The sequence below is a fragment of the Colletotrichum gloeosporioides genome (genome assembly GCF_011800055.1).
Source record: "Colletotrichum gloeosporioides strain Lc1 chromosome Unknown consensus_66, whole genome shotgun sequence".
Taxonomy (NCBI): Eukaryota; Fungi; Ascomycota; class Sordariomycetes; order Glomerellales; family Glomerellaceae; genus Colletotrichum; species Colletotrichum gloeosporioides.
In genome coordinates this window covers 1,132,809-1,144,121 of record NW_025544711.1, presented here as the reverse complement: position 1 = coordinate 1,144,121, position 11,313 = coordinate 1,132,809, and the positions used below count along the sequence as shown (strand labels likewise).

Sequence of the window (11,313 nt, the reverse complement as noted above, 5' to 3'; positions counted from 1 at the left end):
GTGGTTTTTTTCTAGAATTCCGTCGAGTCATTCGTCGTCACTGCATGCGCACACAAGGCACGGGGAAGGCAAGCATGTCGAAAAGGACCATGCTCCGCGGTGCTCCCTGGTGTCTGTTGGCTACCTTCTCTGTCGCCTTCTATGTCGTCGTCTTGACTGCTAGAAAACTGGCAGGCTAATGACTGGCTAGTAGCTGGAAGGTTAAAAATTTGGTTCGATCGAGGACAGTTGCGGATTCCGGTAATTGGACACAATCAAGAAGACGACGGCGACGGCGACGGCGACGGCGAAGAGTATCAGAGAGACAGAAGCAAGCAACTGCCCAGGGTGGAGGGTCGCGGATGTGGCTTGAAGTTCCCCCCCTCCCCGATCGTGTGTGTGGCGCACGTACGGCGCAGTATGGTTGAGGTCGCTTGGGCGTTCTTCTTCGTTTCTCTCGAGACAAAAAGCCCAGACCCGACCTCATGCTATTTTAGGTTGATGGGCCACAACATTCAACAAGCTATGGAAGTCTGCAACGGGAGGCAGGGTTTCTTGAGAACCATAAGTAAATTAAAAACTAGCCAGCAAGCACCGGTTCGAGCGGAAACAAAATGAGCAACATCGTATTGGCGCGGCTTTGATTAAACGACAATTCTAGCGTTTCTATTCAAGGGCGTTGCGGACAGGATATGGGTTGACGAATGCACGGAATCTGGTGGAGGAGACGACATGGAACCAGTCCACAGATGTGGCGGTGCGGCGTCGCGGACGCAGTCGCAGTCGCAGTCCGCGTAATTCGTGGGCGAAACACCACTCAGCCCCCTCCAGGTGCCCAACGCCAGATATTACCTAGTGTGCGGGTTGATGATGACGACGGGCCCAGCGTGAAGGTGAGGTGCCTCAGGTAGTGGGCCTGCGGAGAACCTGTCCGCGTTTGGCTGCGATGCAGGTCACTATCCGCGCATTTGGCAGCTAAAAAGTACCTCTCATAGGCACCTGCCCACTTCATGCTAAGGTACCTTCAGGTATGCCCAGCACCTGCTTCAATGTCCATGTCTGTCGTCGGTCCGTCCGCCCCCCCCCCCCCNCCCCCCCCCCCCCCCCCCCCCCCCCATACCTTCCTTACCTACCTGCCTACGAATACCTTGCCTGCTTTAACCTGCGGCTACCTTACCTGAGCGTAAACTTGCCCCTTCGACATCCAACAATACCCAACGGCACCGCATACGACCTTACGTACCCATTACTGAATACATGCCTTCGCATTTACGGTGACCGATTTCACCTTACCTGTCGCCTTCCTTGCCGCACCTTGTGGAGTACGGGACGGACATCAACCGACAAACAAACCCAGCGAGGCTGTTCGACCGGCCAGACGTCCGACTAGGCCCCAATACCTTTCAAACCTACCTCATTTGGCTGAACCTCTCCCACCTAACATCAACACCACCTACCTTGCTTGCCCCTGCCATCACCACTGCTCACCACTACTTCGAGACGCTTCATCACTGTTGCCTCGTCGCCGACATTCTTGGCACTAAGCACCGAATACCCAACTGCCTGTCGCGACACATCTTCCAACTTAATCACCAGTACAGACCACTTGCGGCGGCTCATAGCTTCTGCCCAAAATGTTCCGAGCAGCAGCTGCTGGTCCCTTCGACGAGGGCGTCGGTATGTGCCATCGGTATCTTGATTGCTGCGTCACCTCGCTAACCTGTGTCCTCCGTCTAGCCAAGGCGACCGATGAGAACCTAACCTCGGAAGACTGGGGAGCCATTATCGAGGTTTGCGACCGTGTCGGCAGCGATCAAAATGGTCCCAAGGAGGTTGTACAAGCCATGATCAAGCGTCTGGCCCATCGCAACGCTAACGTCCAGCTGTATACTCTCGAGGTAAGTTTCCCCGCTTCTCATCATCGTCATTTCCAGCCCACAGAGCCAACCGCTGACCTCATCGCCACTACACCAGCTCGCAAACGCCCTTAGCCAGAACTGTGGCAAGAACATGCACCGAGAGCTCTCCAGCCGAGCATTCACTGATGCCATGCTCAAACTCGCAAACGACCGCAACACCCATAATCAAGTCAAGGCCAAGATTCTTGAGCGCATGAAGGAATGGTCCGACATGTTCAGCAAAGATGCAGACCTTGGCATCATGTACGACGCCTACTTCCGACTAAAGCAGAGCAATCCCACCCTGCAAGCCCCCTCGGCCCCCCAGAAGACAGGCTTGACCGATCTAGATCGCCAGAAAGAGGAGGACGAGCTGCAGATGGCTCTGAAGTTGTCGCTGCAGGATGAGGAACGCAAGAAGAAGGCTGCCGAGCCCGTTGCTTCTTCTTCATCTGCTGCACCAGGATCCTCCTCCCAGCCCCAGCCTCAGCCCCAAAGTCAACCCACACCTGTGCCCGCGGGCACGACAGCAGCTACCGTATCAAGGGTCCGCGCGCTGTACGACTTCGTTCCGTCAGAGCCCGGTGAGTTGGAGTTCAAAAAGGGCGACGTCATCGCGGTGCTAGAGTCCGTCTACAAGGATTGGTGGCGGGGTTCGCTCAAAGGCAAGACGGGTATTTTCCCTCTCAACTACGTTGAGAAACTCACAGATCCCACCCCCGACGAGTTGGCCCGCGAGGCTCAGATGGAGGCCGAGGTGTTTGCCGAGATCAAGAACGTCGAGAAGCTACTGACGTTGCTGAGCACATCCAACACGGCGCCGCGAGAGGAGGATAACGAGGAGATTTCTGTAAGTTAAAGGCCGGCTGTCAGCCGAGGGCACATACAGTTGACTAATAGCACCTCCGCAGAAACTCTACCACCAGACCTTAGCTATCCGGCCCAAGCTGATCAAGCTTATTGAGAAGTATTCTCAGAAGAAGGGTGAATGCCCTCCACCATTTGTCGTAGGCACCCAAAGCTAACACTCAACAGATGACTTCACGCAGCTGAACGAGAAGTTCATCAAGGCTCGCCGTGACTACGAGTCCTTACTGGAATCCTCCATGTCACACCCTCCCCAGCCTAGCTACCATCAATACTCCATGAGGCCAGGCCCCGGCGGGTATCCAGGCTCAGCCGGGCCAGCGGCAGGGTATCCTGCTCAGGGTCCTTCCCAACAGCAGCAGGAGCAAAGATTCTACACTCCCGCGCCCCAAGGTGAACTACCTTGAATGCCACTTGAAGTGCATCGAGTCTGACTAGTTGTATATAGAGCAACCACAATACCCCCCCCAGTCTACGCCCTCGCCGAATTTCCAGCGTCCGGCACAAGCGACACCCGCTCCTTTCTACGTAGCCGGGGCCGAGGTGCCCTCAGCAGGTGGTCCGCCTCCCGCGCAAAACCATCCGTATCCCCAGCGTGAACACAACCCCCGCCTTCCGTCCACGGGGAAAGCCCCGGCACCAATTAACACATCGCCTCCTCCTACAGCCAACGCTTACACTGCTTACTCGCAGCCTCCTAACCAGCGACCCCAGAGCACATACGGTGCTCAGGAGCTGGCCACCTCTGTTTACGATTCGCCCATCGCGGCCCACAACCCGAGCTCAGCCGCGACGTATACATCCTCGGTCTACTCTCAGGATGATCCGTACAACAGCAACAACACCTCTAGTCCAGTCGTAGGAAACACCACCGTACCCGCGCCGCCGCCGTCTTCCTTCCAACCATCAGCGCCGATAGCGCAACCATCGCAACCGTCTGCGCCATCTGCCCCGCAACAACCACAGTATCAAAGTTACCAGCCCCCAGGGGTTCAGGGCCAGGACAACTACAACAACGCTCCGACACAAGCCCCTCCTCCGGTGCCGACCGGAGCGGCACCGTCGATTCCGGGCTCTGCTCGATCTGAAGTCCTGACACCGCCACCCCTGCAGCCCGGCGGAGCTGCCTATGACGCCAGACAGAGCCTGCCGAGCCAGGGAGCACAGCCGCAGTACAGGGCATACGTTCCTCCTGGTGCTGCGGCAGATGGTCCGAGTGCTCCTCCTGCCCACGATTACTACCGCCAAAGTGGTGTTTATTAGAGCAGGAACGAGTCGAAATGGAGCCTGCCACTCACTGAGATATTGAGTTTAGAAGGAAGGAACAAGTTGGTTTAATGACGACATTCATTTTGATACGCTAGCGAAGTTTTCCACCATCTTCTATGGGAGGTCTTTTGGCAGTGATATTTTTCAATGCTTTGGCTCAAGGAGCGCGAATGAAAGTGCAAGGGGAGAAACGAATGTAACCCGCTAGGTCCTTAGAGCCTCATTCATACCCACAACTAGCAATTTGTTGACTGGACATCAAGAAAGAAAGGCATGACGGGGAAGGGGGCTGATCAGTACGTAATTAGGATCTGTACCATACTTAACATCAAAAATATGTTCCACGTGTCTACTTCGTCACGCTTGATACTTGGAGTTTGGAAGAGTTTCGGGCAGCTCTCTAGGTTGGAGCCGGCCGGATCTCTTGTCTGGCACAACTTGCCCTGCGGTCTGGAGGCTCGCTTTCGATCAAAGACGTCGCTATTGTTCCTTCCCTGCATGTAATGATTCTTGTCTTCGTTTCATAATAAACCATGGGCTAAGACGAACACCGTAAAACACCATAGACGCCACGCAGGGATGCTACTCTGCATATGCCTCCCTCCCCTTATCATAGTACGCCTGAATGCTGTGATGGGATGAATCTTAGCGACAAAGCCTCTCCTTCTCTGCCCAGTCTATCCTTCCGCCATCATCACCGAATTCACCATCTAAGCATGAAAAATGTGAGACAAATGGTACGGCCGAGTCTTGTCTCGCCTACCATCGGCGACCAAACATCTCGTGTTCCGCCTTCTTCGGCGCCTTGCGGGCCTTTTGCAGCATTCCGATCTCGGGGGAGCCTTGTCTACTGGTTCGCGCCGAAGTGCTGCGCGACTGGTCGACATAGTTGTCGTGATTTTCGGCACCGGCACCGTGAGAGTCATCGCGGCGGAACAGGTCCATGATCTCCTTGAAGCCAAGCTTGAACGCGTCCTTCTTCATGCCTCCCTCGATGGCCGTCTCGGCGAGCAGACGCTTCTTCTCTTGCAGCTGAAGTATACGCTCCTCTACCGTCTTCTCGACGGTGAGCTTGTAGACGACGACGTCGACTGTCTGTGTGAGGCGGTGAACTCGGTCAATGGCCTGCTCTTCGACAAACTGAGGGGAAGATTATATGTTAGCAACTTAGGCTACAGACAAAGCGTGTCTATCGGTCCAACTTACAGGGTTCCAGAAGGGTTCGAGAATGATGACTCGGGTGGCTGCAGTGAGGTTGAGGCCCAAGCTGCCACACTTGAGACTGCAAAGCAGAATGCGCGTGTTCTTGTCGTTGCGCAGGCGGTGCAAGCTAGCCTCGCGCTCGTCGTTCTTCATGCTGCCGTCATAGCGCGTGAATTTGAGGCCCTCCTTGCGGAAGAAGGGTTCTACAAGGTCCATCATTGAGGTGAACTGCGAGAATACAATGAACTTGTGCTCGTCGGTCTCCTTGTGCAGCAGCTGCATCATTTGGCGGATCTTGGCGGACGCAAGAATCTGCGATACCTGGCCGTTAGGTTTGTAACGTGAGTCTCGGTCAGAGTACACTTCCGACTCGTCGACCCCGGTATCTTCTTCCGAATCAGACTCGGAGTCACCCTCAGAGGACTGGGATGACCGATGCTCCTCATCGAGCTGCGATGCTATCGCTGCTATCGAGGGAAGGCTGTCGTCTGAAGCAAGACTATCATCCACGTCCTCGGGCTTGACCCTATCATCCTTGACAACGAAGCTATCAATGTTGCTGCCGTCGTCTTCATCTTCGGACCCGTGTCTCGAGTCTTCAGATCCGATCCAGTCTCCGCCACCCTCTGCGTTCTCATCTTCCTCACCTCCGGCCTTGCCCATCCGCAGCTGGCCTTGTTGGTTCTCGGGAACGAGCCAGTCACCTTCCGCCTCCTCGTCGTCGCTATCCATGACCACATTGCGTTTCTTAGGCCGCCGAGACTTGGGCTTCTGTGGGCTCTCGTCCTCATCATCCGCAACCAAACTCTGCTCCACAATCTTCATCACCTTGCCCAGCTTGCCCTTTCTATGCTTGGGCTTCTTTCTTTTTGGCGTCTCATGCTCTTTGAAGTATGCAAGATCATCGTAACATTCTTGACAAGTATCCTGCCCGCTCTTGGCGATATCCTTGGGCAATTCCCGGCCACAAATGCCGCAGGTCTTTGTGACGATGCCCATGCCACCGAACATGTCGGCGAGGGCGTCGATATCTGCCGGTGCCTTCTTCTGGCCCGCGTCGGTCGAAAGTGCATCCTTGTCCTTGTCAAGCTTTCCCTCGACCAGCTTCGGGTGGTTGCAAGCTTGCCTAAGTCGCAGGAGCAGGACTAAAGCATTAGCATAGTCCACCTTGCCCTTCAACATGCGCTCGATGCTCTCATCAGCTCGAGCCTCCAGTCTGTCGTAGAAGCGGCGTTCTGCGGGGGAAAATGCAGTGGCAACCGTCACAACCTTGCGCTCGGTGACCTTAAAGCCGGTACTGGACTTTTCGCCCTCCTTGGTCGGCTTGCCACCAGGATTGAGGGCGCCCTCCTCCTTAAGAATTTCCTTCGTGCGACGCTTCATGAAGCACCGAAGCAGGCTGTGGAGACGACGAATAGCGACATGACCCTTACCATTCTTGAGTGGCTTCTCAATCTGCTCCTTCCACTCTTTGAGGTCGTCGTAGGGCTTAATTCTGAGAAATTTGATCAGAGACTGCAACTCTTCAAGGTTGTTCTGCATTGGTGTTCCAGATAAACACCAACGGTACTCCGATCGCAAAGCATAGCAAGCTTTTGTCGACTTTGCGTTGCGATTCTTGATGGTGTGAGCCTCATCAAGGACCACACGCCACCAGTGAAGACCAAAACATCCTGCCTTGACACCGTTCTCGTCTTCTGACGAGTGGCCCCATTCGGAGACGAGCACTTGATAGGTGGTTACGACAACGTCGTACAGCGCGAGATCCTTGAAGCGCTTGGTACGCTGAGGCCCGTGGTGAACGCATACCTTCAATCCGTGCGATTTCACCACCTTCTCCTTGATCTCTGATTCCCATTGCCTGATCAGGGCCAGAGGTGCTACGACCAATGTTGTCTTCTCAATGCCATCGAAATGCTTTTTGTAGCCCTTCTCGCCCTTGGAAGGCTTCTGATTGCTCAGGATGAGAGCGATTGTTTGGAGAGTCTTGCCAAGACCCATGTCATCTGCCAGGATACCTCCTTTGGGAACCTTGCCTCTCTTGACAGGTCCTAGTTCACGGCCTTTCATCCACTCGACACCCTCGACTTGATGAGGCAGGAGTTTCACCTTGAGACCTTCCATACTGCCGTCTTTGCCGTCTTTTTCTGTATCCTGCTTCTCCTGATCCTCCTCGTCGTCATCTTCCATGCCGCCCTCCAGGAGTGCTTTCAAGTCCGCAGAAGCCTTGGCTGGATCGGTGTAGAAATCGGTATCGCCAAAGTTGCCGGTCGGTCGATATGTGGAAGGGTTCGCATCGGGTCCGATAGAGCTGTAGAGAGTGAGAGGCGCAGGTTTCTGGTCTTGATACAGTGGGACGGCAGGCACAGACACCTGCTGAGCTCTATGATGCTCGGGTCGAGACGTCCGCTCGTTGAAGATGCCTGCCGCCTTCTGCTTAAGAGACGACACTATCTTGGTCGGGTGGCCAAACACAGGCCGTGGGGACGAAGAAGGATGAAAGGGGTCGTGCCGCTTGGTGTCTGAAAAGAACGACTCTAGGGCCTCAGAGTGTAGCATCGATTGCTCGTATTGACTGGGTTGGCTTTCCTTGGAGCTTGGTCTTGACGATGACGGTTGCTTGAAATCGACACTGGTGATTTCAACGACGTCGGGGCTGTCTGACCGTTGTGGAGGTGGCATGCGGCGAGCAGACATGTTAGTAGCATTTGGCGGCGGCTTGCCCTTGGGCGTGGTTGACACACGCATAGCATCGAATCTGGAGGATAGCGAATCGGGATCTAAGGAGGGTGTGCCACGGCTCTGGGGCCTCGCAGAGCTATTCTGTGTGCCATAAGCCTGTTTGCCAGTTGTTGATGTCTTCGGCACTTCGCGACTGCCAGAGGAGTGCGAGTCGTCGTTGGGGTTGATTGGGCGCAAAGGGCCCTTGACGGGATGGCGTTGATTGACCATGATTGTTTTGTATGAACACCGCGACTGGTCCTCGCCTGTAGGGATGGACAGCGGCGGCTGCTTGCACGGTGACCTGGAGATGCTGGATTGCTCTTCGCGAGTTATGTTGTTTCTTGGGCGAAAGCAAAAGTCGGCGCCAGGCTTTCTGTTATGTTGGAGGAGGTGTCAGTGACACCGAGCTTCGTGGGGATATTTCCCCAAAAAGGAACAAAAAAAAACAAGTGAGTGTGGGATGAACCTACTTCATAAGAGACTGGTGAGCAGCGAATTTAGCCTGGAAAGCTCAAAGCTTGGTCTCCAAAGTCTGTGGGCTTTTGGCTATCGCGAGCTCTCTCGTCACGTCCAGAAAAGGTGCGACGTGTAAATGGGTGCAGGATTGGGGTAATTGTGCGTGGGTATGTACCAGAGTGAATGCACGAAGTACCGCCTACCACGTTTACCAATGACATAATCTCTCTCCCCAGCAACGGATGGGCAACGGGGTCGACGCCACCACACAACGGTGGTGAACGGAGCTAGCGAGGGTCCCTGTGGCGGTGCAATGTGTGGCTGACTAAGGCAGTGTGCTGAGTATACATCCTTGTGCCTTCTGCCTCATCTAATCAATCTTCTTGCATGTAGAGGAGTGGAAGGCACTGGGCGTACAAATGTGGATGAGTCCCGCTAATCGTAAGGGCTCACTTTCCTTTTACCATAATCTGTGGAGATCCAAAGAGTAGGAGGCGTTGTCCAACTACTACGATGAGCTTTCCCAGGCTACGTTCCCAGTGTGCCCGCTATTGTCGTCGTCGCCTCTAATGGCATGTATCTTGATTTCTATCGCTACCATCGTCGTCTTTATTATCGTTGTCACGTCGTCGTCTTCTTCTTCGTCATGACTATCGCGCGAGATGAACTGGTCGCCAAGACTCTTTACTGATCGTTACGATGTAAAGGAGAGGACCTTGGCCATATACTCATGTCTATTGCGTCAATTCTATCATCTAGATGGGGTATCAGTGTATGGGTCAAAACCAACACGCCGCTTCGCTTCCGTTCTAGCCCGTAGCTGTTCCTCTCCTCTTAACCCGGTCGTCGACGTCTCTTCAAGGAAAAATGTCAGGATGTGGTCGTGAATTGTTAGATGTGATGCTTGCTGGAATTCTTGCAAACTTGTAAGCCTGATGAGCATCTCCATCAGGGACAACGATGTGGTCACCGCGCCGAAAGGCGAGCGCTGCACAAAAGAATCCATATTGTCCATTGTACGATGCGCCAAGTCCGGAGTGTAGGGATGCGGGGGCGTTCGCACGTCTCTAACGGGAGACGACGACTGCATCGACATGTTTTGGATCTGGGCTACGAGCCTCGAGTCTAACGAAGATCTTGCCCCCCGAGAGTTGGCAGCAGGCGGTGTAGCAGCAGATGTTGTCGTCGATACTCCGAGAAACTTTCCTCCCTCTTCCACGAATTCTTCGTCTTCCGTCTCGCTGCTCTCTGCCTCGTCTTCTTCAAAAACCTCCAAGGCAATCCATTCAGGGTCCAAATGGCGGGGAAATTGCCTCCTGACTGGAGCCATCGGCGACTTAGGTAGTTCCTCCAGGGTGTCAAGCGCAGCGCTTTCTTCACGGAGTTGCCGGTCAATGTCATCCTGTTCATCTTGATCACCAAAACTGCTCCCAGTCTCGGACGCCGTCCTAGACGCAGGATCGTCGCTATATACCATCATCTCTTCCTGGACCTGTGACGGTGGCTTTGCAAGTATGTCCCGTTTCAGCAAAAGAACCGGATTATTGTCCAGGCCATCGCTGCCAATGTTTAGAATCCTGCCCGTGTCGGCATAGAATATTTTTGCAATTTGATGAATTGGGATGGATTCCCGTATACCTGCGCAGCTGATATCGTCGTAGGCGGCCGCATGGGCATCCAATTCGTCATGGACACGGCCGTCGGCCAGGTCCTCTATAATCTCCAAGTGGTACGCGTACTCATTGTGCTGCCCCATGGGACGAGACGGACCAAAGGGGTGAGATTCACCAAAGGTCTGGCCCCTTGTACGCCCCGCTCGAAAACCTTTGTTGGCATCAAAAACGTGGTCCATTGGCGTCCGGCACAGTCGCACTCTGGCTTTGTGGATGACTTCCTGCCACACTGGTTTCCTGTCGCCCTCTTCGAACCCATATGCCTCCGTCGACACTCCAAGAGGGCTGCGGGACGGTTTTTGAGGTGTGCTCGGATGGGTTTCCATCTTCTCAAGTCGGTCTTTGGGATGTGGTGCAGCGTGGCCGATGAACAGCATGTAAAGGGACAAAGTGAAAGCCGGACCTATCTGTACCGGCCGGGATGGGTCGGCAGCATATTGAGTGTCTCCAAATGTCAGAAACATGCCGGCTTGCAACAGTCTAGACGGAGATATGCTGGGAGACATTGACGAGTTTAGACTTTCACCTGACGCAGTGATAGCCATGTGCAAGAGCGGTATATCTCTGTCGATACGGGCGAGGAGATCTTTCATGTCGTTGATAATGGCCTTTAGTTCGGCAAGTTGCTGCTCTCCATCGATGCTGCGCCGGACGGCGGCATGAGGTGCTTCTCCTGCTTCAGCAGCCTGCTCTACGCGACGGCCGAGCGCGATGATGTCCTGATGAAGGCCCTTGGCCAGGGGTAAAGCGGACTCCAAGAAGGCATTGCCTCTTCCAGACCTAGAAGGAGCTTAGCGGCTTGTGTCAGCTTGATGTTGCTCGACGAGTTCTTACTTGAATTCAACAAGATCAATGGCTGGAGAGACGACCTAGAGGCGTGTTAGTCACACCGCTCTGATGGCCTTCATGGCAAACGCCCACCTTAATCTTGCTGTCGAGGGTTTTCTGGAGTTTCTTCAGCTCCGACCGAACAGCTCTGTCATCCACCGTCTTCATCAGGCGTGAACACTGGGAAAAGGCGTATGTCGAGGTCAGAGCTATACCTGACCGTATGGCCATGTTCATGGCCTGGGCTCCCAGTTTTGTGAGTAAGGCGTCCATGGCTGCTGCTGCTGCGACTCAGCAACTGCCATGCTGTTCCAAAAAGCCGGTAGGGTGCAACAACAAGTAAGGTCCTGGCCCGCAGATTGAGATTGCGGAGCGAAGAATAAGTGTCGGGCAACAAGCTCTTGGTCATTGAAGAA

General features: G+C 54.3%; 3 protein-coding genes across 3 annotated transcripts; 1 reads left to right on the top strand and 2 right to left on the bottom strand.

The window, feature by feature from the left end:
* Nucleotides 1-1,613: 1,613 nt before the first annotated feature.
* GCG54_00014934 (Class E vacuolar protein-sorting machinery protein HSE1) lies at nt 1,614-4,007 on the top strand (the record flags this gene model as incomplete). Its single annotated transcript, XM_045414755.1, has 6 exons — nt 1,614-1,656; nt 1,717-1,877; nt 1,921-2,727; nt 2,789-2,861; nt 2,913-3,137; nt 3,193-4,007. 6 exons carry the CDS (start codon nt 1,614-1,616, stop codon nt 4,005-4,007), a joined length of 2,124 nt encoding a protein of 707 aa, XP_045260877.1.
* A 765-nt stretch (nt 4,008-4,772) lies between these two features.
* On the bottom strand, nt 4,773-8,168 carry GCG54_00014933 (putative ATP-dependent helicase; the record flags this gene model as incomplete). Its single annotated transcript, XM_045414754.1, has 3 exons — nt 4,773-5,153; nt 5,220-7,166; nt 7,248-8,168. The coding sequence occupies 3 exons, from the start codon at nt 8,166-8,168 to the stop codon at nt 4,773-4,775; spliced, it is 3,249 nt and encodes a 1,082-aa protein (XP_045260876.1).
* A 979-nt stretch (nt 8,169-9,147) lies between these two features.
* Nucleotides 9,148-11,170, bottom strand: GCG54_00014932 (Ran-specific GTPase-activating protein 30; the record flags this gene model as incomplete). Its single annotated transcript, XM_045414753.1, has 3 exons — nt 9,148-10,849; nt 10,904-10,938; nt 10,991-11,170. 3 exons carry the CDS (start codon nt 11,168-11,170, stop codon nt 9,148-9,150), a joined length of 1,917 nt encoding a protein of 638 aa, XP_045260875.1.
* Between the last annotated feature and the right edge of the window lie 143 nt (nt 11,171-11,313).